The sequence below is a fragment of the Melozone crissalis genome, unplaced genomic scaffold (genome assembly GCF_028551555.1).
Source record: "Melozone crissalis strain CALT ecotype California unplaced genomic scaffold, PUWL_Pcris_2 ptg000008l_1, whole genome shotgun sequence".
NCBI classification, from domain to species: domain Eukaryota; kingdom Metazoa; phylum Chordata; class Aves; order Passeriformes; family Passerellidae; genus Melozone; species Melozone crissalis.
Genome location: NW_026535786.1, coordinates 14536274 through 14561638, shown reverse-complemented (window position 1 = coordinate 14561638; position 25365 = coordinate 14536274). Strand labels below are relative to the sequence as shown.

At 40.7% G+C, this 25365-nt stretch overlaps 1 protein-coding gene across 1 annotated transcript; it reads right to left on the bottom strand.

The window, feature by feature from the left end:
- Window positions 1-1761: 1761 nt before the first annotated feature.
- SPICE1 (spindle and centriole associated protein 1) lies at window positions 1762-24372 on the bottom strand. Its single transcript, XM_054270031.1, has 17 exons — window positions 24269-24372; window positions 23791-23838; window positions 22551-22697; window positions 18596-18698; window positions 17716-17837; window positions 16123-16211; window positions 15692-15834; window positions 15324-15464; window positions 14299-14564; window positions 10974-11105; window positions 10214-10361; window positions 8578-8802; window positions 6208-6590; window positions 4790-4961; window positions 3315-3414; window positions 2907-2985; window positions 1762-2125 (listed from the first exon to the last, which is right to left on the bottom strand). Exons 1-17 carry the CDS (start codon window positions 24353-24355, stop codon window positions 2072-2074), a joined length of 2439 nt encoding a protein of 812 aa, XP_054126006.1. The 5' UTR covers window positions 24356-24372; the 3' UTR covers window positions 1762-2071.
- Between the last annotated feature and the right edge of the window lie 993 nt (window positions 24373-25365).

The following is a 25365-nucleotide window of genomic DNA, read 5'->3' as shown; positions in this document are numbered from 1 at the left end:
ACAAATGGAGTTGGTTTTTTTCTTTCCCTTCACTGCTGGGACCACGAGACAGGAGGATATTACAATCGGGTGTTTCACTGAGATGGAGCTAAGAACAAAAACCTGCCTTGCTGCAGGGCAGCGAGAGCAGGGAATTCCCTTGGATGAGACTTGAGGTCAATATGAAGCCTGACCAAGCATGCTTTTATGCACACATGTACACACAAAGAAATAGAAAATCTGATTGCCTGCAACAGGTGTGCGGGAAGACTAGTTCCCTGCAGGGGCAGATGTCAGTCTCATGAGAGTCAGCATTTTGTTTCAGACAGGTAGCGGCCAGCCTGCTTATCAAGCAGCAAAGCTTGCGTTGGTGAGTCGAATTCTAGCAACAGCTGCAGTTTGTTTCTTGGTCCAGAACAGACAAAAACACAACCCTCCCATAAAACTCTCTGCACTAGCAGTTTCTCAGACACTGCCTCAAGCTTCACTAGCCTTCAGCATTCCAGCAAACACACTTCCATGAAATCCCAGGGGCAGCTCATTTCTAACCACAAGAACACTGTGTGACCCCAGCCTGAACCACAGCAAGTCACAGGCTGTGGAGGAGATGGTGGGAGGTGACTGGAGACATCTGGAGTGGAAGTGTCCCTCCCATCTAGAGACTTCCAAGTTAAAGAAAATAGATGACTCAAAGGATGAATTCCAATCCTGCATTCTAAAAGGAATTCTCATTAATTCCAGAGCACTTGCAGCAAACATTAGCAGAGGCAACAGCATTAACCTGTGGCACTATGGTTACTGCTAGTAGTCCCATCCCAGTTGTTTAACTGTTATTTCACAAAATATAGAAATATAAACTTTCTTCACTTCCCACTGGAAAAATAAATCATAGAAGCATCAATTTGAACAGATCCTCTTCTGAATCCCACTTTTTTTAAAAATTTAATTTTCTAGATCTGTTTAGAAGAATCCTTCCTCTACAAAAAACAAAACAAAATAGAAAAAAAAAAAAAAAAGCAGCAGCATGTTTTCTTCATTCTCCTATAACTGAACTGACTGACAGGACAGAGGCTGGCTCCACACTATCACTAACTTTCAGAGGAAATTTCACAGTTAAAAAAAAAAAGTCTATTTTTGCTACTTGCAGCTATTTTCTTTCCCAGACGTGCAAATTATTTTCATTTTAGAGATCTCCATCATAAATGTTTTTGGCAAGGTTTACCACAAGGTAAGGAACAGCTAACGAAGTATTTCCTCAAAGTCTTAAATTTTATAGGTAATCATTGCTAATAAAATAATGACTACTTTAAAAAGTCAAATAAAACCAATATAAGAACCATGGCCATTAGAATATTACATAAATACACAGCAAACCAGCTTAATACAATTATATGTATCAGTTTTCTGTTATATCAAAGACCACATACTTTAGTACACAGCAAATAGAGATTCTGATTTTAACTTCAAATAGTTACTTTATATTTACTATAAAAACATTAAATGAGATTTTTAAAAAGCAATCCTCCAGTCCAGATGCAATCCCTAACATGCTAACTGCACAGAAAAAACAATTTTTCGGAGCAACTGTAAACCACAGAGGGAATAAATTCTTTCTGATGCAAATATTTATCCACCAGAAACAGACTGGCTTCCTAATCTCCAGGTTCCTTTTCAATGCAGGTACCTTCCCTCATCTCAGTTCTTCCTGACATTTTATTCCCACATCTTGTGCAAATAAATGCTCCAGGAAGTTTCACAGAAATGTCTAAAACCTCCTGCCTTCAGCACACCTAACAGAGGTATCAAGGTGCTCACTTGTAAAGCTGCAGCAGCCTGAGTTTACAAGCTCATGGAAGATTTTTTTGGTGAAAAGGTGTAAGGTCACAGCAGTGTCACAGCTCAGAAACTCATTCCCAGGGCTTCCTAGAGTGCTCTGTAGGGCACAAATACAGTAAGCACACAGACCTTTCCATACTAATGGCACTGACATAAAAACACTTCAGAGTTAAACTGCACATCTGTAGAGAGATTGTGATTTATTTGTAGTTAATAAAAAATATTTTAAAAATACAGGACTCGAGCTCAGCTTCCTTTACATAACGTGCATTGACAGTGCAAACCATCCTTCTTCTTTTTGCTTTTCTACCTGTAAAAGAAGAAACCAGTTGAGATTCATGTACAGTAAATTTCCCATAGACCTGTGTGTTAGGACTGTTGTCTGCCATTGGCACCATGGAGGGAGTCACACCACCTACTTCAAGCCACATCTGCCTTAATAATTTCAAATTTCCCTTCTAGGGATGTACAGTTTCCTGTCAGGATAGCAAGACCTGGACCCTAACTCTGTTCTCCTTATCAAGCCTAATTTAGGTTATTTTGGACAGGAGGAAACAGGTTATTGGTATGTCCTGATGGTTGCTTTCAAGCCTATAAACAGCTCTTATGACTGGTTTATCAGTCTGTACCACTGCAGATCTCCCTGTGAAAGCATCTCACCACAGGCTATCCTTTTCTTTGCACATCAGGGGTCAGAAATATAGATTGTGGCTCTTTTTACTCATCCTTTAGCAAGGGACTTGTGCAACAGCTAGGGAAGAGCTTGCTTGCCTCTTGAGTGTGGCTCTACCATGGCTTGAGATTCTCTGGAGTCACGAAGGAAAGACTTCCAAAGGTTTCCAGTTCTAACACACAAAGATGCCACAGCAGAAAAGGGTTACTTATAAACAACTCTCTGGCAGAAAATAATGAATGTCACTAGTTCTCAGGTCTCTTCTTACCAATAATGGTCTGTAATCCAATCTGCCACTAACTGACTGATAATAGCCTTGTGATATTTAAAACAGGACAGAGCTCTCCTCCCTTCATCCATCTTTTCCCTTTTATGACAACATATTAAAATTTTCTAGCTGAAGATTTTTCAGTCTCACCTTTGGTCTTTGGCTAACAGAAGTTAATTTGGCACTTTCTGACGTTGCACTTAAAGGTTTGCTGGAGTCTCCTAGAGTCCTGGAAATATTAAAAAAAAATTTTAAAAGTGAAAAATGGAAGTGACTACTAGAATGTTATCTCTGATCCTGAGTTAGGTCCCCTCATCAGCAGTTTTCAACAACACATGTCATCTGTCTTGTGTCAGATTGCACATATTTTAAATACAAACATAGGAAGTTGTGAAAAAGCTATTAGACCTTTGTCCCACTTGCAGAATTTAATGTGAGAAAGTAAGGGAAAATCCACAAAAGCAAAAACCACATGGCAATTTCTCCATTGTATTCAATTTCTGCCACGTGGGTAATTAGGATACTAAAAATATGAAATAGTAAAGGCTGAACTTTTACCTTTTTATACTGGTCATACTGGCATGGGGAACACTGTCATCCTTGGAGCTGTCCACAGCCACAGCCACAACAGAGGCTTCAACTGTCCTCCTTGCATTTTCTAGGTGATAAATAATTGTTTGATTCTGATGAGAACACAGCAACATTGCACAACATTCATTTTGTTTTACCATTTTTTCAGAGGCATCACAACCTCTTCCCAATTGCACAGACACACAGACCAGAATTAAAGCAACAGGTTAAACATCAGTCTCACACTCACTTTCTGAAAATGACTGACAATGGAAGCAGAGACTCAGAGCAACTACAGACAATGCTCATATATATAGAATGATTCTTCCATAGTTAAATTTTCTGTGTTTTTTGGCAATTACAGGCTTACAGACTTCTGATCTCTCACCTTTTCTGCTTTACGATTTTACTTATTGTGCTGAATTTACATTAAAACAGCCAAACAAGCATTGAAAGTGTTATGAACCAACCCAGGAGTCACTGCAAAGGCACCTGCATGCAAATGCCCACACGCTGCTCCCTCCTCCCCCTTCTTCCTCTCTCTAAGTCCTTCCCCCTCTGTACATCCTCTGTGGTTTCTAAGGGGAAAGGACAGGTGTCTCACACAGAGCATGTGTACATGGCCACATGCAGTTCAGCTTGTAAGGACAACAATTCTATGAAAAGATAAAGCAGCCCTGACCTCCTGCAAAGTAATTTTTTTTTTATGGTTACACATGGCAGCTAATCTATGAATCTTGAACCAGCAAGTATATTCCCTAAGCTAATCCACCTCTTTACATGACTGGAAGCTCCTTTCCATTAGCACAGGCAGCAACTCAGCAAGACAGTCTGATGGAAAGACTACCCAAATGACAAAAACTAAAATGAGGTTGAGAATAGGATGACCACTCTGCCATAAGTTTTAGAAGCCTGATGTCAATACTTTAGTCTTTTTCACCCAAGATTCTGCACAACAGAGGACTGATTAAAAAACCCAGTGCTGACCACCAGAGATTATCACAGAATTAATTAAGTTGAAAAATACATCAGAGACCATCAACTCCAACCTTTGAACACCACCTTGTCAAACAGACCAAGGCACTGTACCACATCCAGTCTTTCCTTAAGCACTTCCAGGGATGGTGACTCTACCATCTCCCTGTGCAATCCATTGCAATGCCTGACAACCCTTTCTGTGAAGAGGTTCCTATTAATGTCCAAATGTAGCACCTGTTCTTCAGACACAGCAAAGATCAGGTTTAACATGAAGCACAGTACTTGCAGCAGACTAATTACTAAGCTAACTTCAGCAGAGGTTTAGCTGATATGTTTTTAGCTCTCTGAAGTAAGAGGTGTTTGTACCACAAGGCTTTAACAGCAAGTGTAATTCTGACCACAACCACTGATCCAGTAAGATAAGGACTCGCCAAAGGAGAAAAACAGTCTGACTAGTTTTGTTTCTCCTGAAGCTGGGTACTCACCAGTGTAATTCAGGGATGGGGGTGGAACAGGAGACAGCATTGGAGGGACCATGTCAGCAGCAGCTGATTTCTGCTGGTCTATCAACTGCAACAGCTTATCCCGTGCCTCTGTACTCTGGCGATTCAGCTCCGCAATCCTTTCCTCCAAGCTCCTTGATACCATGAGATGACTCTATTGGATAATGGGATAATTACTTTCACCCTAAAGGAGGGCACACAATGTATTTCAAGTACTTCTATGCATTTTGTTTTCAAACTGAAAGTGAATATAATTATGTAGCACTTCTGTGAAAAATCTGATTTTAGCCCTTTTACTGTCCTGTGTCTAAGTCCTCAACTGATTAAACATTACAACATTTTATACTGGTCTTCCCTCAGGTAGGAAAAATACAGCTGTTGTCCATATAATTTGAGAAAGAAAAAAAACCCCAAGCCCCCACCCAAAAAAACCTACCCTAAACCACAAGAAAACCCCCCAAAACACCAAACCCAAACAAACCACCAAACCAAACCCAATAAACATCCAGCAATTAACTATAATTAAGAATATACATAATCAGAGACACATTCAGGAGGGTGTGGGGGAACAAAAGTAGGTTTCTAGCAGCAGTGTCCTGGAACTCTAAGCCAGGTTTTGATTTCTTTGACCTCTTCCCCTCCCTGTCACTAATTACTTCCACAAAACAACACTTACTAAGAGTTTGTATCACCTTGTACTAACAAATGATGAAATACTACACAGTATAACCCAAAGTGAAAGTGTCAACACTCTCAGCCTACATTTAAATGAAGAAATTAAAATCTTCAGGATCCTTAATTTAGCAGTCAACCAGCCACTGTGATAGAACAAAAGACAACAGCAAGGGCAGGGATGTTTTTTTGATGTGAACTTCACTCACTGGGATCCTACTGAGTAACTGCTTAGTTGCAGGTTAATTTTTTTCCATTTAAACTGAAGCCTTCAAGATCTCTCTTTCCCAAAATCTTTGGGATTTCCATAGAAGAGGACTGACAAGACAGACCCAACAAGCACATACACCATGATCAAACATTTGCAAAAGATGTACTTGCACTAACTTCAAATCTCATCTGCTTTTGGGTCAGAGTAGCAGAGGAGATATGACATGGTTTTAAACATGCATTTTGCAACCCGGACAAGAAGCTGTGGGCTGGTGCAGTGCTTTCACTGCTAATAGTATCCAAACTGCAAGAGCCTGGATCACATGCCCAGGTACAACATAGGCCCAGTATGAGAAACTGCTGCTGATTTGCTCATGGAATAATAATAATAAAAATAACAAATCTCCAAGCAAACAAGTAGTAAGTGACAACATGAAAGACAAAAAAGCACCAGTAAACTATGGGAAAGCAGATCATCAGAAAGGAGATCCAGCCTTCCTTTCCTGCTAAATTCTGACCTGTCCTTGTGAAGAGCCTGGACTAGGATCTGCATTTTGTGTCAGGCCTGGATGCAGACAATCACTTTTGTCTCCAGGGACACCTCTGAATTTGCTCAGTTGAGCTTTAATTAGAGCATTCTGCCGTGAGAGCTCAGCTATCTGTCCCAGCAGATCACCATTTCGAAGGAACTCTTCAGCTGTGCTGTTTTTTCCAGTGTCACCTGGGCAGGACAGATTGGTTTTCTCATGGGAACTCTCCAAGTTTTTGTCTGCAGGAGGAACTGGTTGCCTTTGAGAGATGGGGCAGCTCTCCTCAGCTGTGCTCTGTGTCCTCAGGGAGGAAGGCAAGCTCCTTTCCTTGCACAGCTCTCTTTCAGCAGACTGGGAAATGGCTGCCAACACTACAGACACAAAATAAAGGAACAGTGAGGACAGTGACACAAGATCTTCACTGAGGAGACTAACAGTGACTTTACTTCATCAAGTTACTAATAATCAAGCAGGAATTTGAATTGTAGCATCTGGCCTGAATGGTGTTATGGTAGTGATCAAAACCACTCTATGCAGTATCTTGCTGTAAGAACTCACTAGGTGAGTATTTCCTACTGCAAAGTCTTACATTTAAATGATTTCATTTAAGATGGACAGAGTAGCCACTAAGAAGACAAATAGTTTTGAATGTCTTAGCTGACAGATCAAATACTATTTCTTAGTTCTCCATTTTCCAAAATTCAGTTACCTTACCTGATAAACTAAGTTTTTGTTTCAGTTCTGATATTTACATTGGGTTATTAACAAAACTTTCAGGATACTGGAACAAAAAATACAAGAATTTAGCATGATAATTAACTACTTAGCCCCTAAAGAGGAAGCAGTGTGGCCAACAAAACAGCAAGGTATTTTTTTGTGGTCATCATCAGCAAAGAGATAACACACCACAGAGACTCAACCACAGTTCCAGCACTGTCTGCTGTACATGCTAAGCCCACCTTGACTTTTGTGACCAAAACCAGATTTTCTATGCTTCATACACCAAATAGCCCATTCCTTCACAAGCTTTAGTTTTTGCCTCTTGAGCAGAGATGAACAGTTAAAAAAAATTACACTCAAGTGTGTTTTATGAAGCTATGAGCATAAAGAAACATTCATTAAGTTTAACATTTGTTGGGCCACTTAGCATCACTCTTAAGAGAAGAACAATATATTTTAGAGAAATCTTGGAATACAGTTCTGCATTGCTGTTTCAAATGACAGAAGACATCTGACAGTTCTCAATGGGACTGAAACCAGACATTGCTTTTTGTAGATCAAGACCTTTAGTTCATTTCCTCCAGACTGTTTATGTACCTCCTCACAGCACAGCAGCCCACCAAGTGGCTGAACTAGATATAAACTTCCAATTGCCCAGCCAACTCCTTAAAAATCAAAACTTTTGGTTATTTTTATGACTTGGAAAAGGCTTCCAAAACAACAGCTGAAAGGGAGGAAAAAGGAGAAAAGCACCAAAAGCCATTCCTGTACCCTCCTTCTTGCCAGCCACCATGATTCTGGCCATGGATGTAGTTATCTGCCTCTCAACAAGGGTGCTATCCAGGGCCCTGGCATGTCCAGTGGGATGCATGTGCTTTCTGTGACAATTGCAGCAGGAAACAGCTCAGTTTTCAAACCAGAGTGCTTCCTCCTGCTCACTTCAGTGAGGATAAATGAGAAACACCTTCCCTAATCATTCTGATGAACTTTGCTCCTCCCATGAACCAAAACTGAGCTATGGATACTGAGACAAGACTGAGCTACCTGGTTATCTGGCAACACAATTTCACCCAAAATTTGCTCAACCATTTCCTGTGTATGGAATGAAACCCAAGGGGAACCTGGCTCCAACAGCTTCCAAAAACCCCTTTTCTGGGAGGATTGGCTCAAAGCAGGAGCACACAGCCTACAGACATCCTGTTGTGTCTGCAACATTGCAGAACCAGAAGTTCTAGGCTTCTGTGGTCTCACCATTGAAGGTGATGGAGGCTGGATTACACCATCAGCAGATGGAAATCTGAAATGATGTGCTGTAGGTCATTGACAAAGAGCTTCAGCACTCACAGATATGATAATCAAAATGAGTACAGAATAAAATGTCAGTCTGGATTGCCACTGGCAGGACTGCTGCCAGCAGATGGAAAACAGGAAGTGTAAAGGCTGTCCAGCAACAGGCATAGCAACAAAGGAAATGCATATCTGGGTGCAGCAGAAGGATATTCCAGCTATTGGGCCAATTTGTCTAGGCACACAGATAAAAAATTTTCCATGGAAAATGCATCTTCAGAGGTAGTGTGAGATTGAAACAGTAACACACAACACAGACTCCTAAGTCTACTGCAGTCTGAGAGATCTCACCATTCTGGAAATGAAACAATTCCTCACTGCTTTTCTGCTGTGGTGGGGACAAAAGCACAGCTGGCTGGAAGATGTGAGCTGGGAAGCTTCTACCAGGTCTCATATCACTTGAGGCACCTGGCCCTGGGTGAAATGTGAAAGGAAGTTCTTCCTGTGGAAATTTCAGCATATTTTCCCTATTGCCTACTTCAGTCCTGGGCTCAGGGTAGGTCATATCAGGTTTTTCTAAAGAAAAGGACAAAGCAGGGATAAAAGTTAAAGAAATTAACAAAACAAACCAACCAAAAACTACCTATAGTGAAATAGCAGTGTAGGAAAATATCAGTAACAACTCCTATGTTCAGACACTGAAAAGACAGACAAGAATAGAGTACGTTCTACACCTTTCTTCTGGTGTCCAGGTGCAGAAGTCTTTCATTCAAGCAAATTATAAATTTTTACTGGCCATAAGAGCAAGAAGAACTCTTACACAAAGCCTCACAATTTCAGGGCAGTGGCATGAGATCTGTTTGTAGCTCATGCACAAGACTTATAGATACATGTCTTGAACTATCTGAGCTGCATTTGGCAATATTCTCTTGAGAAAATCAACTTATGCACTTGTCCTAATCCCCCATATTATAAATTTGATGGCAACAATGCTGTTAGGAAACCATCCAAGGCTTTTTGAGCTCTGCTGAGCTTACTATCATTTAATTCAAATGAGATGTCTCTTAAGTTAAAAAAAAAAAAAAAAAATTATTCTTCCTTAAACTAAGGAAAATAAGGAAAAGATTTGAAAATTTAGTGCTGCAGAACTGATGAACATCAAGGCTTGGGTGTTAGGTTGGGGGTTTTTTGAGGGGTGCTTTTCTGACAGGATTTTATATCTTGGGGGTGGTTTCCTTTTACAAGGCCTGGGTCAATCACATAAAAAAGGTATGTGGCTTCTTCTGAAGAAGAAAATATTTCCAGGAAGAAAACTTTTAGCTACAGAAAGATTCACAAAACCAACATTTAACTATGGAGTACAAGTAACTCTGAGAAATCTTGGGATTCACAAGAAGTTACTGACCTTGGGAGCAAAAGCAATACATTTAAACAACTGACCAGGAAAGGCAGCTGAGAGGAACTCAGTGTGAAAGGTGGATAACAGGCCACGGTGAATCCTGTTTGGTTAGTTTGGCCACCCATCTACTGGCTCAGCTCAGCCTGTCTCCGTGTCACACAGCACTCAGCTGGTCACTCTGCTCTCACAGAGTCACAAACACCAAGGACACCTCTCTGACTGGCGGCTCCCGGCCTCAGCTGCGGCTGCTCTGGCCAGCAGCGACCTCCAGCGTCTCATGGAAGAACCAACCTCAGACTGCCAGGATGCTCAGCAACAGGGAGCCGACATCCTGATTGTGTGGGGTTTGACTTCTTTGGGTTTCTGGGGTTCTTTTAGGAGCCTCAGAAAGAGACTGACTTTGGAATGCTACTCTCCTCTTTTGCTTGTGCTCACAGCAGAGCCTATGGCCTGTGAATTTACAGAAGTGACATGCACGCTTCTGCGAGAGGAACTTGTGCAAGCAGGCATCTATCAAATACCAGATTTTCCACTACAGGGATAAACCAACCACTCCTCTTTCATCCTTCACACATTCATTGTACATACCCTGGCTGTTTGCTGGGCCTCTGCTTGCAATTCCCAAATGTTTTGAACTTTGTTCTCTTTCAGGTTCTACCAAAGGGAGGCCTTTAAATGCTTGTGTGAGACACATCAGCTTTTCATCTGTTACTGTCATGTATTGCTGAAGCTTCTTCTGAAGGAGGAAAAACAAACCATACACAGAATTACAGAAATTTGTGCTCTACCAACATAAATTAGAAAACTATATAGTACAAGAAGTTGAGAGAAGAAATTTGGCCTCTTAATACTACTGCATGATTTTGCAGGATTCCAGTGAGAATTAAATATTATTGTCTCCATGTTTCTCATTTATAAATAATTTGTTTTGCCTTTCTTACTCATGACATTACTTCCTCTCTAAGGTTTCTTAATTGCGTAAGTCCCAAATGTAGCCATTGATCAAATCTACCTCCACTGGAATCTAAAAAAAGGAAAATGTAGTATTACATCTACTCATTGCTCCAGTAGTGTTAACAGTATAGAAGTGTGAAGGAAGATGCCTAAACTTTTAGATGGATAAAGTAAAGGTCAGTTTCACAGAACAAGCACTTTCTCAGGCTTCGAAGTTAAATAAAGATAAACAAATGACTTTCCAAATATTTCATACCCATACCTGCTACTGTAATTCTTGGGCTCCTTGCTCAATTTTATCACTTTCTTTCTGTTTGTGGTTAAAATCTCCAGAACAGAGCTCAGAATTCTAACACATACTCCTGATGGGTAAGAAGCAAGGGGAGCTCAGTACCTGCATAGTCATGTTTTCTTCCCTTACTTGAAGAACCTCAGCAGTCAGAGCATCAATCAGTTCTCTGTGTTCATTCAACATCTCCTGCTGTTGCTGCCTAATCATTTCTTTCTCATGCAGCTGGATTTCAGCCTAAAGATGGAGAAAAAAATTGAAAACTTACTATAAACCAATACAGACTCATTTGAAAACAGGAATGAGTCATGATGACATCATAATGTAAGAGCTCTTCCCACTATTGCTAAACTTCATTACTTTTATGACAAAATCAAATTGTCCAGCCTTGAGAACTGTCAGAGTTTGTCTTTGATCGTCCAGGACACTGTAGGGAATCCCAGACATCCTTGCTCTTCTGCCTTTACAGCTTTTACAGGATGTAACTAAAAGCATTTTCTCTCTGCACAGATACAGCTTCTTAAGTCACTGAACCTTCATGCAGGAATCAAATAATTCCAGGTGTGCTGATGCTTGTCAGTCTCTCATGCTACTTGTGCCTAATCTTCAGTTTCCCTAATTCATTAATGAAGACAAATTTGACTAAGTAAAGGAGAACTTACTTGCTTTCTAATGTTTTCCATCAGAGAGAAAAAGTTCTAGAAGGTTTCAAAAGTATGATAACCAAACAGCTCTGCATCCACATGATGTGAATGAATTAATATTTTTGAGAATAAATCACAGATACTGGCACTGGACAAAGACAAGCAGATACAGCTTCCTTAAGTATATGAAAGGCAAACCATCAATTTTCTGTTTCCCTTCCAGCTGGAGAGAACAGGGTTTTTTGTATTGATCCAAGTGAAGCATGCTGGCTCAGAAAATAGATAAAAAATCCTATACCTGGCCTCTCTTTTCAGAAATCAGGCAGCACAAAAGAAGCACTTTTACCCTGGTAGCAGTGATGGAGCTTCTGGTGCCTTAGATCATCTGGATGAGCTACTGTATCTACTAATCCTTCACAGCACTAACCTAGTCTTGGAGGAAAAGCTTGCAAGCAGCTCTGTCTTATTTATGCATAGGGAAACCATCAGGGTAACATCTATTCCTATCCCCAGGCAGGATTTAGGTCTGGTATACCCTGAAAGAAGTATTTTCATCCCAGCCCACTGCCAGGTGTGGCTCTGATCATGGGAGCTTTAACTGTGCACCAGAACATGCAGCAGACACGGAGAACAGAGCAGCACAGATTCAGGGAGTATGCCCATTCTCTTTGTGGGTCTGGCAAAGAAAGAGCTCTCTCAGCAGAATGAGGGTGAGGAGGGAATGATTCATTCTAACACTTGGAAGGTGATGTAAAAATTAATTTAGAAACCAAGTCAGATTTATCCATTTCCCTTTAAGAATTTCATATGGTTTTGCAAAGATTTCAGAAGTTTCTTTTTCTCTAGCCTCTCCCATAGTCACTATTTCCTTCTTATAGGTGTTGGTTAGTTAATCACGTAATAAAAACCCTTTCATGGAAGATTCCTGAATTCAAGTTTCTCCTCCTGCTTCTTAGATCAATTTTGAGAATAAATTAGGCAGCACCCTTTATTGCAATCCTTCTGATTTTCTCCAGCAAAACTGGAAGGAGAGGAAGGGAATCTCTAAAAGCTTTGAAACCTCATGAAGACTGACTGTCTAACTAAAATCAGGGGCTTTCTAAATATCCCCTGCAAAGTCATGTTCTTCAAAAGCACTGCCAGTTACAATTCAGGCACTGGAATTCTGCTAACTCTGCTGGCTAGGCAAGACAGATGGTGCAAACAAGTGCTTGATCTATGTCTGGCATCACAGTGACCAAGTTTTATGAAACACTCAAGACAATTTGCTGGGCTTCTTCCCAGCAAATTCTCAAATTATAACTGTAATTAAACCTCCCTGAAAAGGAGAAAAGTCACTTGAGAATATGAATGCAGTATCTATCTCAAGCAAGCCTGAATGCAATTAACCACATTATGCAGCTTGAGTGACTTTGTAATATTGCTTACTTAAGAATTTAGGTAGTAAATTTGTGTGTTGGCAGACAATTATGCAATCAATCAACTTCTGGAAGGATGGAACGGTAACAAGAAAAATTATGAGTAATGTTGGAAGATGTCTGAGGCTCAGGAATAACTCATTTCTGCAGAAAAATTAAAGACAATCTAAATAGGATTATAACTGCAATTACACAAACTGGATGCTATTAAATTGATGTATTCCTAATAAATAGAAAACATTCTACCGAAATTGTAAGATCCTTCCTTATAACTGCCAAAGAACCAAATTTAATTCCCTGCTTCAGTATTACAATTTTAACAAAAACCAAGCATTATTAAGCATTTTTTAAAAAACATAAGACTTTCTCAGCTGCCATCTTCTGATGGCAGTTGTTTTTCACCCTTGGACTGATTATTTACTATTTGCTTCCAGGACTTAATCAAAGTAAATTCTTCCATTCAGATTAAATACAGAGTAATACAAAGATTAAGTTATTATACATCTGGTAAGAAAAAATAGAATTTTAAAATAAGATCGGCTTCCCCCTTTCAATTATTATACACTCTAAAAAGGAACCAAAACAAGAGAGTCCCACATTCATTAGAGATCCATTACTTTTGCTATGAAATAGAGCATTAGCATTTAGATAATATATTCTGCTGCACCTATTAAGAGTGCAGGAACTGTCATAATCTGGTTTCATATGTCATATAGATCAAATCATCTGTGAGGCACTACTGCCACTTGATAGCTCTGGGATACAGATGGATTGGAACACACTTTCCCCCCCCTTTTCTCTTTTAAAAAAAGCTTCTATATGGCACACAGGTGATCTTCTTTATGAAATTCCATTAATTCCCAGCTGTGCATTGTTATAGTGAGCACTTCAGGTCACTCTTGCTTAAGGTAAAGTTTCTGCTCAGGATGGGAAAAGAGGACTAAGGAATCCCTCAAAGAAAATAGGGGATTTGGGTCCATTGCTCTGGTGACAACAGCATCACCTTTGGGAGGCAAAGGAAGAAAATAAATTTGCAAACAATGCTGTAGTTATTACCCGACTACAACTCTGAGTACATGCAAATAACAAATTTTAAATTATTTCAATTGGTATTTTCTGCCCTTAGACACTGAGAGACTTTCACTGCAGTCAACTCCTCCATTTTCACTGGGGATACCAATTCCTAACAAACCAGTGCCTGACAAACCAAAACTCTTAACTCCCAATTGCATGCAAACCTAGTAATAAGCAATGATAACCAGAGTTCAATGTAAAATGCTTGGAAGCCAGAAAAGACCAAAGTTCCCATCTGTGAAATAACTTCACACCCTTCTTCACTGACTCTCCAGGAGCAGTTCTGAGTCTCACCTCCTTGAGGTAGCGCATCAAGCGACAGAGAGCATTCACCAGGGACAGAGTGAACCCAGACAGGCCCTCACTTCTCTCTTTTTTTGGGACCTCACGACCTGTACATCGCTCATATTCCTCCAGTTCATGCTCTACTTCCTGGATCATGTGGCTGAGAACATCTAGGCTGGATTTGCTGTCCCTCTGAAGGTCAGTCTGCATTAAATTAGCTGGAGAATCACCTCTCTTCTGTCTTGCAGAGTTCTGTTCAGCTTGCTTTCTTTTCACTGAAGGGGTAGAAAAAGGGGTCACTGGAATTTCAATTTGTATAGAGATCTTCACAGTACCAATGAAATTGCATTGTTTATTGAAGTAAATCAAAGGAAATGCCCTCTCTTGCCATAAGATGAAAGAGACCATCAAAGAATGTCCTCTAGTTATTCCAGCTATTTTCAGATCCTAAAAACCACATTTTTTGCTGCCACAGTAGTATCTCTCAAGGACAACTGACTGGTGCTTTTATCTTGGATACGCCTGTTTGTACTTTTCTCCTTTCCAGCTAAATGCATGGAAATAGTTTGCTAATGAAAAACATCAGCTGCTTTCTCATACTCAGTAAGCAACTCTCCTTTCATGTTACAGCTTGCAACTGATGCCAGTCCCCTCATACAAACATACAGAATATGGGGACTGAAATGCATCCTTAATCTGTGCAGCACAGAACACAAATCTGGATCAGAGCTAGACAAGTCCTGCACCGGAGAGGACTCCATGGGCAGCAAGGTGATAGGCAGCCTCCAAGGGCTGTTTTTATGGTTCCCAACTTCCCATGGACTCAGCTTTGCCAATGAACATGCAGAACACAGGGAAATACACCAGACAAGGAGCTGTGGAACACCCAGCCTCAGATATGCTCAAGACTCAAGGACCCCCTCACCAAACTTTGGTATTAGCCCTGCCATGACTCCCAAAAATCCCTTCCAACCCACATTTTCTGACATTAAGAACCTTGGAAAAAGGGTGTTTCATTTTTAAAAGTACTTAACTCTTTGCTGCAATTTGCTTTTGTTTCCTTGAGTTTGGGTTCAGCACTTGTCTCACAGTGTCAATGCAGTCTACAGACTCTTCTTCATCTTCATTCCGAAGTCTTGAATGGGTTCTCTTGATTACACTGGTAGCATTGAGGGCTGATTTAAACACAAAACAAAGAAAAAAAAAATACATGTGAAGTATTTCAGGCTTGTCCTTAATAGCAGTATGTTCTAGAGTACGATTAGAGCTGGCTTTTTAGTCTGAAAATACATCTGAGCCAAATTAGCATACATTTCTGTCTCAGACCCCCACCCAGGAAAGGAACTCCAGACAGGATCCTATGAACAGCTCAACAACCTTGCTGTGATTTGGGAAACCCAACCTGACTGGTCCAATGCAGGGGAAACAGTTGTTGGAGTCCGAGGCACATTTGATTCCTGTGATAAGGTGTTTTTTCTCACACCCTTTTCAGCCCACAATGGAGAATTCACCAAGGAATTTTCTTTTCTCAACAACCGAAGCAGCCTACGTTCAAAAACAAGAATAACAGTGAATTGTAACAGGACAATGGCATGATTCCACATTTTCTGTCTTGACAGAGCTCCTTAAATTATCTGCAATTGCTCAGGTGAGTTCCCTGCACACTTTCATTCCCAGTCTCAATGTTACAACAAGGCCTTTCCCTGGACTTCTGAGATCAGGAAAGGAAGGCAAAGGGGAAGAGAAGGACTAACTTAACTATACCTATTCAACACCCTTTTGATTCCACCTGTTTCCAGTGTCAAGCAGGCGGAAACCTGTATTTGCACTGACCTGTCAGAACTGATCCTGGATTTGAAGCCCAAAACATCATGTTGTCCATCTTCTGATAATGCTTCTTCCTCCTCCTCTTCATTAAGAGCCTTCTCAAGAGACAACAAAGAAAACAAAACAGAATTCAGAAGTTAGAGACCAATTTAAAGGAATTGTTTCAAGAAAAAACCCAAGAACATTTGTTTTAGTCTTCCCTCTGCCAAACATGCTTAAAATAAAAATATCACACAGAAAAAAAATACCAAATCCACATCTATTTGTAGGAAGTTCTGGGGGATTTTAGTCCCTAAGAAACACTGATACTGACAATTGCCTCTGAAAATAACACAGCAAGTGACTAATTTAATAACCAATATTTTCTTTGTATGATTTATATTAAATATGAAAATCCATGCAAACTAGAGGATAAAATAAAAGCTGTTAAGGCTGTACCAAAACAGAGATACAACAGGCAAAAACAGAAAAGCAACCTGAATCCATACAGACATTACAAGCTAAATAACTTCATAATGAGACCTGCAAAATCACATTTATAGTCTGTGTGTAAAATGCAACCAGAACAAAATACAATCCTATGTACTACATCTATAGCTAAATGCAAATAACCAAATTTGGAATTAGGGTTCCTCAAACTACCAAGTTTCTGAGCTGCTGGATAGGTTTCACCAGATAGCCTTTAACTGTGATTTTCATAGGCACCTAAGAAGTCACAGAAGCTTGGCACACAATCAGTAGGTGTTCCTTTTAAAAACTTCAGCTTATCCTGCAGCATGCATCCAGTGACACAGCTTACAAAGATGCTGTAGTTTGCTCCTAATATTAAAAAAATGGCAAAACAAATGCCACACCAAAATACCTAACATAGAAGTACCACAACTCAAATTACAGATATTTTTGCAAGATAGCAGGAACTGGAAGTAGAGAACCGTGGGAATATGACACCATCACTTTTGCTCCCAACAGCCTGTTTGGTCTTCATAACAGGAAAGTTTTCTGGGAGCACCACATGCCTCTTCTCAAACCCTAGTGAGCATTCCTGCTACAATATGTTATTAAAAGAAAACAGAGCACAAAGGCAAACTAAATTAAATTTGAAACAATTTAAAATTTGTTTACAACAAATCTGAATAAATGCAAAATAATGCGAAGTATTAAAAGTTAAACTTGTAGGAGTCATCAAGGCCGTGGAGTGAACGGGGATACAAATGGCTGTGTCCCCATATATGCAGACATAATTGGTAAATCAGAGACATATTCTGAAATATGGCAATTAGTTAAGTGACACAAAAGTTCTTCTCTTAGACTGTAACCACATTGCACTCGTTCTGAGAATTCCAAAATTTAAAAGGGAGGGCATGCTTATGTGAGGAGACATAATGGAATTTGTTTCTCATATCTGAGAGTTAAATCAAAAAAATCATGATTCCCAGAGTCTTACAAAAGAAACTCACCTCTGTTTAATCTGGTCTTCTACGAATGTTATCAACAAAAAACAATTTAGTTCTGCTTGGAAATTCTTATCTTTGCATAGTCTTATTTTGTGCAAACAAAAGAACCACAGGATGTGTATGCATGGAATGAAATATACATTACCTGGGAATCCATGACAGATTCATTAAGGATGGAAAGCTGACTGGGAGGATGACTTTTTTGTACAATGGGTCCTTGAGATGATTCTAGGTCACAGTTAGGAGCCATTGTTACATTAGGAAAACCTAGAGGAATTAACACAGGGAAGAACACAGAGGACTTGGTCTGTACTTATGATGCAGGATTATGTACTGAAAATCAAGCTCCTGTACTTCACAAAAAAGGGGTCACAGGGATGTCACTTTAAATAACAACCAAGGACTGACAATAGGGTTAATTTAATACACTGGGCCACATACCCAGCTTTTGTCCTTCCCACCTGCATAAATTCACTTGTGCAGAAGCAGCTTGCAGGATCAAAGTGACCAGGAACAAAAGAGAATGGCAGCCTACAGAGGAAAAACCCCCTAAGTTTAAGATTTCATATACAGACAGCCAATCCTGCCTTCCAGCAGCACAAGGATCCACAAGCCAAATTAAGAAAAGGAAAAGCTGATATTGCTGATAAATCTTCAGCCATATCCAAGAGCAAAGAGTCAGCTCATGCAGCAATGAGAATCAGAACTATTGCAGCAGCTCAAACTGCTGCTCTGCACAGGCCAGTAGCTTGGCTGTGCAATGGTGAGCATGGAGGTGTTTCAGAGCACATGTTGTGAAATTCCACAGTGGACCAACACAGTGGAATAACCAGCCATCAGTCACTCTCCCCTGCCATGGGAGGTGATAGCCTCACCTGTGTTTCATCCAACAGGAACAGGATCAATCACACCATGTTCGACAATGAGATGAAAGCAGTTAAAAAGAACACTTTGCAAAGCAAGCCTATTCACAGAAAGCAAGGAGATCTCTTAAATGTGCTACCAATAGAGATGAGATGTGCTACCTGTTCGTGTGCGAGGAGCATCCTCAAGCAAATCTTTTGCCACAGCCACAGCCTGACCAGATTGCTCCAATACATCTTGCAAATGGTACTGATCAGACAGAATCTGAAAGTACAGTGCAAAAGGAAACTTTACACCAAGTAGATTGATCCTTTCCTTTTTTTTTCCCCCTGGTATTGTTTCTCTAAACAGTTACCAAGACAACAGCCAACAAAAGAACATTTGCAAAGTTGGTATTGCACAATTAAACCCTAAATAAGATATATCAGAACACCATACTTCATTCAGAGTAACTAGAATTCATACTGTTTTTCTGAAAAATTAAACAGTTATTACTTCTGAGGCCCCCAAGAGAGCACTGACTCTCTTTAGAACAAATCCTTCACTTCCTCTTCTCCTTCCAGCCTGACACAAGAAGCTGGGTATTAACGACATGCTCATCAAAAAAAAGACACATATAGCAATTTAAAAAAAAGAAAGCATTCCTCAAATCATTTGATCTCAATGTTAAGTCATAGAACACTTACCTACATCTGACACCCAAAACATGTACTATTTGATGATATTCAAACCAATTCAAGCAGACTTGTTTCACTCAGTCTTGCCTCCTGAAAATCCTACCTAAAACTTAAGCCACATACCACCCAAAGTTCCAACAGAGATAAACACAGCTGACAACATCTGGCATCAGAAGACATTTTGGGAATCTCCAGAAGATACAGCTTCTGTATTCAAATTCTCTTCCCAAAGTCTCTCCCTAGTATATGAAGTCCATCACAACAGGTTCCTCCTAAGGAAGGATGTCTTGGAGTGCAAAGCAAGAGGCATCCAGTTACCATGAGCCAAATGGAGCTGCCTGGGGATGGGGATTTGTGAGCAGAACACAACTTAAAGCTCCTCACTGATGCCTGGCTTCATTCAAAAGCTGGAAATTGAAAACTAGTAAAATTATATCCCACAACCTGGGGAGAAGGCAGATATTCTTAAACACCTGAGAGGAGATATGTAAGTGACCTCCTTCACTGAGCTGATCCAGAGACTGTGAATACTTCAGAAGACCTCACATAAAAGGCTCATGTATGCCCTCCTACTCAAAATTTGAAAACTGACTGACAATTTTTGCTCCTCCAGGAATCATAAGAAACTGTTTTTAAATTGTTTCACAGTACCCTATGCTGTTATCTCCACAGAGATACCAATGTCCATTGGTAATTTTGCTGGCTTACATTTAGCCTCATACAAAAAATTGTAGGCAATGGCATTTTGCTTGTTTCTCCTCAACCTCCTATTTTACTACATGCTTTGTTATGTCACAAAGCATCCCTACATATCTGACTTTCCATGTTTTCTAGTCTTTTGAGCTTGCATTGCACTGCAGTAAATTAGACTTCTCATAATAATTTAGCAAGTCAGTGAATATTCACCTTTCAAGCACTTCACATATCTCCTTTTTCAGACCACTGTTCAATTTTCACATCTGATACAAACTAAATCTAGTGTTTTCCATTAAGCCAATTTGACATCTAAACAATACAGGTTTTTAGACAAAGTTATACCAGACCGGCAGAAGAAAAAAAAAATAGAACAGAAAAAAGTTTATAGGATTCATTTTCTGAAGGTAATTAAAATTAGAGCGGTGTGTATAATCAGACAAAAATTATCCTGATTAGCTTGTTTCTACCCTCCTCACTAGGATTTTTTTTGGCATTAGCAGGTTCCTAAGCTCTACCCGCCTGCTGAACACATTATGAACATTTTTAGAGCATTGCTCCCAAGGCAGATTAGCTCACATTTGTTTGTGATGAGAAGAAAAAGTGGTATCATCTTATAACCCCTTTAGGCCCATTTACATGGACAAATTCACTGAGCAGTGTGCTTTGTCCCAGTTTAGTATCAGCTACAAATTTCATTAAAAATCACCTTCCCTCTTGTTTCAGATTGTTATCAAAGCAAATAAACAGGACTCATCCTAAAATCTCTCCACTACAGCAATCCATTTACCTCTACTTTTTGGTGCAATGCACTAACATTTTTTCAAAAATAAGTTGCTACAAGACCAATCTGTGTGATACATACAAATTCACAGTCCTAAGTTTCAGAGTAAACTCATTATCTTTTCATTCACATTTTTATGCGGACAAATCTCCAAAATATTAAAATTTTGCTTATCTATTTTGTAACTCTTTAGTGGATCTGTCTGCTCAACACACAGCTACATGAGAAACAAAACTAATAGCAGCACCTTCTTAGCTTTTGTCTGAGTCCTTTGCAGTTGAGCAGGATTCCAGAGGCTTAGAAAGTTACACTCACAGAACTAAAAGATCACCAAGGTAACAGAGACAAGGAAACAATTCTCAGTGGTTGTGCTCTGCTGGAAGACACAGTGTCTCCACAGTAACTCTGAACAACAGGACCTGGCAATTAACAAGATTTAAGTTAGGGAGAAGAGAAAATGGTAACTCTATCTATTTTGTTATTCTGCTTTGGTTTTGTTTCTGTGTTTCTATCTGTTTCATCTTGCTTGGCATAATTTCCTTTTGTCTTCCTTTCCACTGATTCAGAAGTAAACACAGAGTAAACTGAATAAAGTAATCTCAACTATAAAGGGGAAAACCACTCAGGAGGATGTGAGATTTGGAGTACATTTTCATTAGAAACAGTACCAAATATAGAAGACTATTTCCTGAACATGAGTTTCCCATCTGCAAAAGAATGAACTCACATAATAGGTAGCCCAGCCAAATATTATAAAATATGGTCTAATTTACCTTTTCTGACACATAACTTATTTCTGCATGGAAGTATTATTGAAACTAGGCTGCATTAGGGAAAGTCATGTAGAAATTCACAGTGTTTTTTGAATATTCTGCTGAAATATGCTTGGCAGAAAAATACCAAAGTAACAAAAGCCCAAGTCTGAGGCTTAATTAACAAAACAGCCATAATACAAAAAATTCTACTGTGATTGCACAGAAATGGGTCAAATAGAAAACTAGGGAGTGATCTTCAATTCTAAGTATTTCTATTTGTTTGTCTATGCTTGAATGTTTTCAGAGATCAGAAAGAGACTTCTGAAAAATTACAAAAGACAAAACAATGAAGATTGTCAGGGTTAGTCCACTGCACATTTACAGAACTAGCAGATCATGCTTATTTTGACTGCTAAGTGAACACTGTTCATCATCATTCTTTACCAGCATGAACAATTCCCAGTGAGTACAGAGGTCTGAAAGCCAATTTTCAGATAAGTTTTTGTAACACACAGCAAGGAGTGACCTGCCATGTGAAAAAGGAGATCTACCACCACTTTTCAGTGACAGGCACTCTCTGTTAACTAGGCCTAGGTTTACTGCTACAGTTCAATAGTCAAAAGAAAATTCAATAACATATTTACAGTCAGAGCGCTTTAGAATGCTGAGAACAGGCTTTTCACTCCTCAGATGACAAGCTTGGCAGCCATAGCTCACCAATCTTTGTCGTGTCAATTTTCCTCCCTTAACAACTTCTTGCCTCACCTTTTCAGCCCCCTTGGCACTGCACTTTCTCTGTTTAAATAAGCAATGTCCCTCCCTGATAGAGAAATGTTCATGTTTGCATCAAAGAAAAATGCCAGACACGAGGAAGAAAAGGCAAGCTGGCAATAAGAACCCACAGAATACACATACTTTTTACAACAGTTGAACTCTGCAAACAGTTCCTGTTCAGATGAAAAGAGGCCTGCAGAGTTACAGAGGGCACAGCCAGGCAACCTGGGTCAAATGTGCAATTCCATGTAACACATGGATTGTCAGACAGTCTACTCCAATCACTGCATGTGTGCAGCACACACAGCCTGTGCATGTATGAAATCAAGTTACCCAACAAGAGGAGCAATTCTGGCTTCCATGTGCACAAGCAGAATTCCAGGAGTGCTGCAGATCACCTGCAGCAGGCTGCAAGTGCAAATATAGCTCTCACCTCACGCATCAGAGCCAATTTCCTTTTCTCAAAGGAATCCACATCCAGTTGCCTTTGCTTCTTCCATTTTCTGTTCAGTGCTTTCTCTTGGAGTTCCAGATGTGCCAATGCTTTGTTTTTTGATTTGTGTATTTCACGGCGACGGAGCTACAGAAACATAAATCATTTCAAAAATCAATCTTAAGCAAAATTCTCTAATCAGCTCTTCTTGATTTTATCATTCATGCACTGAATATTATTTATGTTAACTTCACACTAGTGCCAATGACAACCTCATAAACATCTACAAGTGCAAAATGCCATCAGTATTGCCATCCCAATCCCACCCAAATTTAAAACAGTTTCAAATGTGAATGGGGAAAGGCTCAATTTCTGTCTGCCCTACACCACTGACTTGGCAAGAGTTTCCTCAGCTGTAAAAGGAGGCAAAACCCAAATACTAGCACCTCTAAAGTGCATAAAAAGACAAAATGCATTTTCCTGATTTAACATTGTCAGTCACAAGACATAGTGTCTCCCTTCTTCTAAAATTAGATTATATATAAATTATATAGTTTAAATACAAATTAAAGAAATTAAATGTGCGAGTGCTCACTAAAGTCTCTAGAACCTATCAAGGCAAACATTTGTGGAATCAAGTCTTTCTCTGCTACTGTGACCATCTGTCCTGACACACCTGTCAAAACTTATACTGCCTCTTCCATCCTGGTAATTAGTGCTATCGAGAAAATGCAAATACACATCTAAATACATGTAAATACACATGATCTGTTTATTGCAAAGAATTCACATACTTTGCAATCAACAGGTCACTCAGTATAAAGAAACTGTGTTAAATTGTTTAAATTAAAATTGAATATTTTCGGAATTAGAAGGCTCCTCAGACAAAGCACATCTTTCAGTCCTTCCTAGCAGATAGGACCTTTAACTAATCCACTGACCTTTCATGCATTTATGTTTTTATGCTTTTATGATGGAACACGATTTATTTAAGTAAAAACTGCAGCTAGTGCTCCCCAGTGGGAACAGGAAACTGAAGAACACCAATTGCTGGACCTGGGGATGCTTAGTATCATAAACAAAAAACGAGCACCAAAGAGACATCATGTTCAGAAGCTTGAAACCGAGATTAAACATTGGCAGAAAACATTCCCATAAGCATGGTAAGCACTTTTTATGTCAGACAACCAGCTAAACGTCCTTGCCACAGGGACAGAGCAGTGAGTGCTATTAAACTTACAATATCCTCAGGAGTTGCACGGTGCACTGTCAAATCATGGACGGTACTCTGCGAATAGGAACCACGGAACACGTCAAAAGTCGTAACTGAGAACAAACTTTTTTTTTAAGTTTTATTTACCCCATAAACAACTTTTAAACTGCAGTATAACTAGCCTAACACTATACTACTGCGCACTTTCATGGCGCTGCAGAGCGTTCCACCCTCGGCGAGGCGGCCCCCAGAAGCGAGACCTGCACCAAACCTGAGGGCGTTCTTTCCCCAGGAGACGCAGCAGGCCTGGTCTCCGCCAGGGCCAAGGAAGCCACAGGGGCCGTGTCCCCGGGCACACGCCGTGTCTGCCCGCCCCAACCCGCACACAGCCCGGGCGTTTCCACGGCGCAGCGCCTGCTGAGGGCGGCGACTCCCCCAGCCGTGGGCAAGGAGGCTCCGGGGCCTTTTTCCCAGCGGAAGCCGCCCGGCAGCGGGGAGCACTTACATCCCAGTCCCGCCGGGCTGCTGCTGCCGCCTTTCTGGGACCCTTCCTGCCGGCGGTGCGGGGCCGCGGCCCGCGGAGCAGCGACATCGCGGCCGCGTCAAGGGGCGGGAACGACGCCACCGACGGCACCGGCTTTGCTCGGCCCGCCCTGAGGGGAGGGGCGGAGCGCGGCCTACTCCGCCCGCCTCTTCCTCCTCCTCCTCCTCCCTCCTGTCCCGCCCCGCCCCGCCCCCGGGCCGCTGTCCTGCTGCAGGAATGGCAACGCAGCTCCTGCGTCCCTCGGGCTTTCGGTGAGGGAGCAGTCTCTGCCCCCGCCCTCCCTCAGGGCTGCAGGGGACACCCCCGCCCCCGCCGCCTCCTTTGAGTGGAGCCTTGGCCGCTCCAGCCCACTCCGCGGGAGCTGCTCCTGGCGTTGTCACTCACCTTCTGTCTCGCCTCACCTTAATTTTTCTACTCGTTCGCTTCTCTAATTGTCCCTCCTCGCTGCAAATATCCTCCAAAGATATCTCTCAGTGTCCCTCTGAGGAAGCCTTGGAATTTTCCCCGTGTGAAAATGTATTTCAGATGCTGTTAACACGTGGTTCAGAACAGAATGTCACACAAGCCGTGAAATTAAGGTGATACGAAATTAAAAAGTGGCCTTTGTTTAAATTTAACAAACAGATTTCATTAGCTGTGCCACCGAGAAAGGGTGTACCTCGGTAGCCACAAGGAATTTATGGTTTCTGTAAAGCAACTGATGGTTCTAAAATGAGTCATTGAGCTTACAGATGGGTGCAACATATTCCCTACAGATTTACCCCAGAATATGCCACAGATCCTCCACTTCCCTCCACACAGGTGAAGATATGATGTAATTACTCCAAAAGGCTACAGTTAACATTTTGTATTACAGTATGAACATAATATTTTGTTTGTGGGAGCTGGAAAGTGAAGGCATAAGGTCTATCAGCTTTTCATTCAAAACTTTTGCCATTTCACCAAGATTTCCTGGTGCTTAGGGTGCCCATCAATGCAATTCTGCCTTTACCAGCATCACTGTAAAAAGATTCATGTGAAGGTGCAGATAGTAGTCGTTAGTGTATTGAGGGAAGGAA

Coding starts and splice junctions, on each gene's coding strand:
- SPICE1 (XM_054270031.1), bottom strand. CDS start 24,355: ATGTCGCTGCTCCGCGGGCCGCGGCCCCGCACCGCCGGCAGGAAGGGT. Junction 17,838..18,595: donor TGCTCCTCGCACACGAACAG/GTAGCACATCTC, acceptor TAATTCCTCTAG/GTTTTCCTAATGTAACAATG. Junction 8,803..10,213: donor AGGCCCAGCAAACAGCCAGG/GTATGTACAATG, acceptor CCTTTTCTTTAG/AAAAACCTGATATGACCTAC.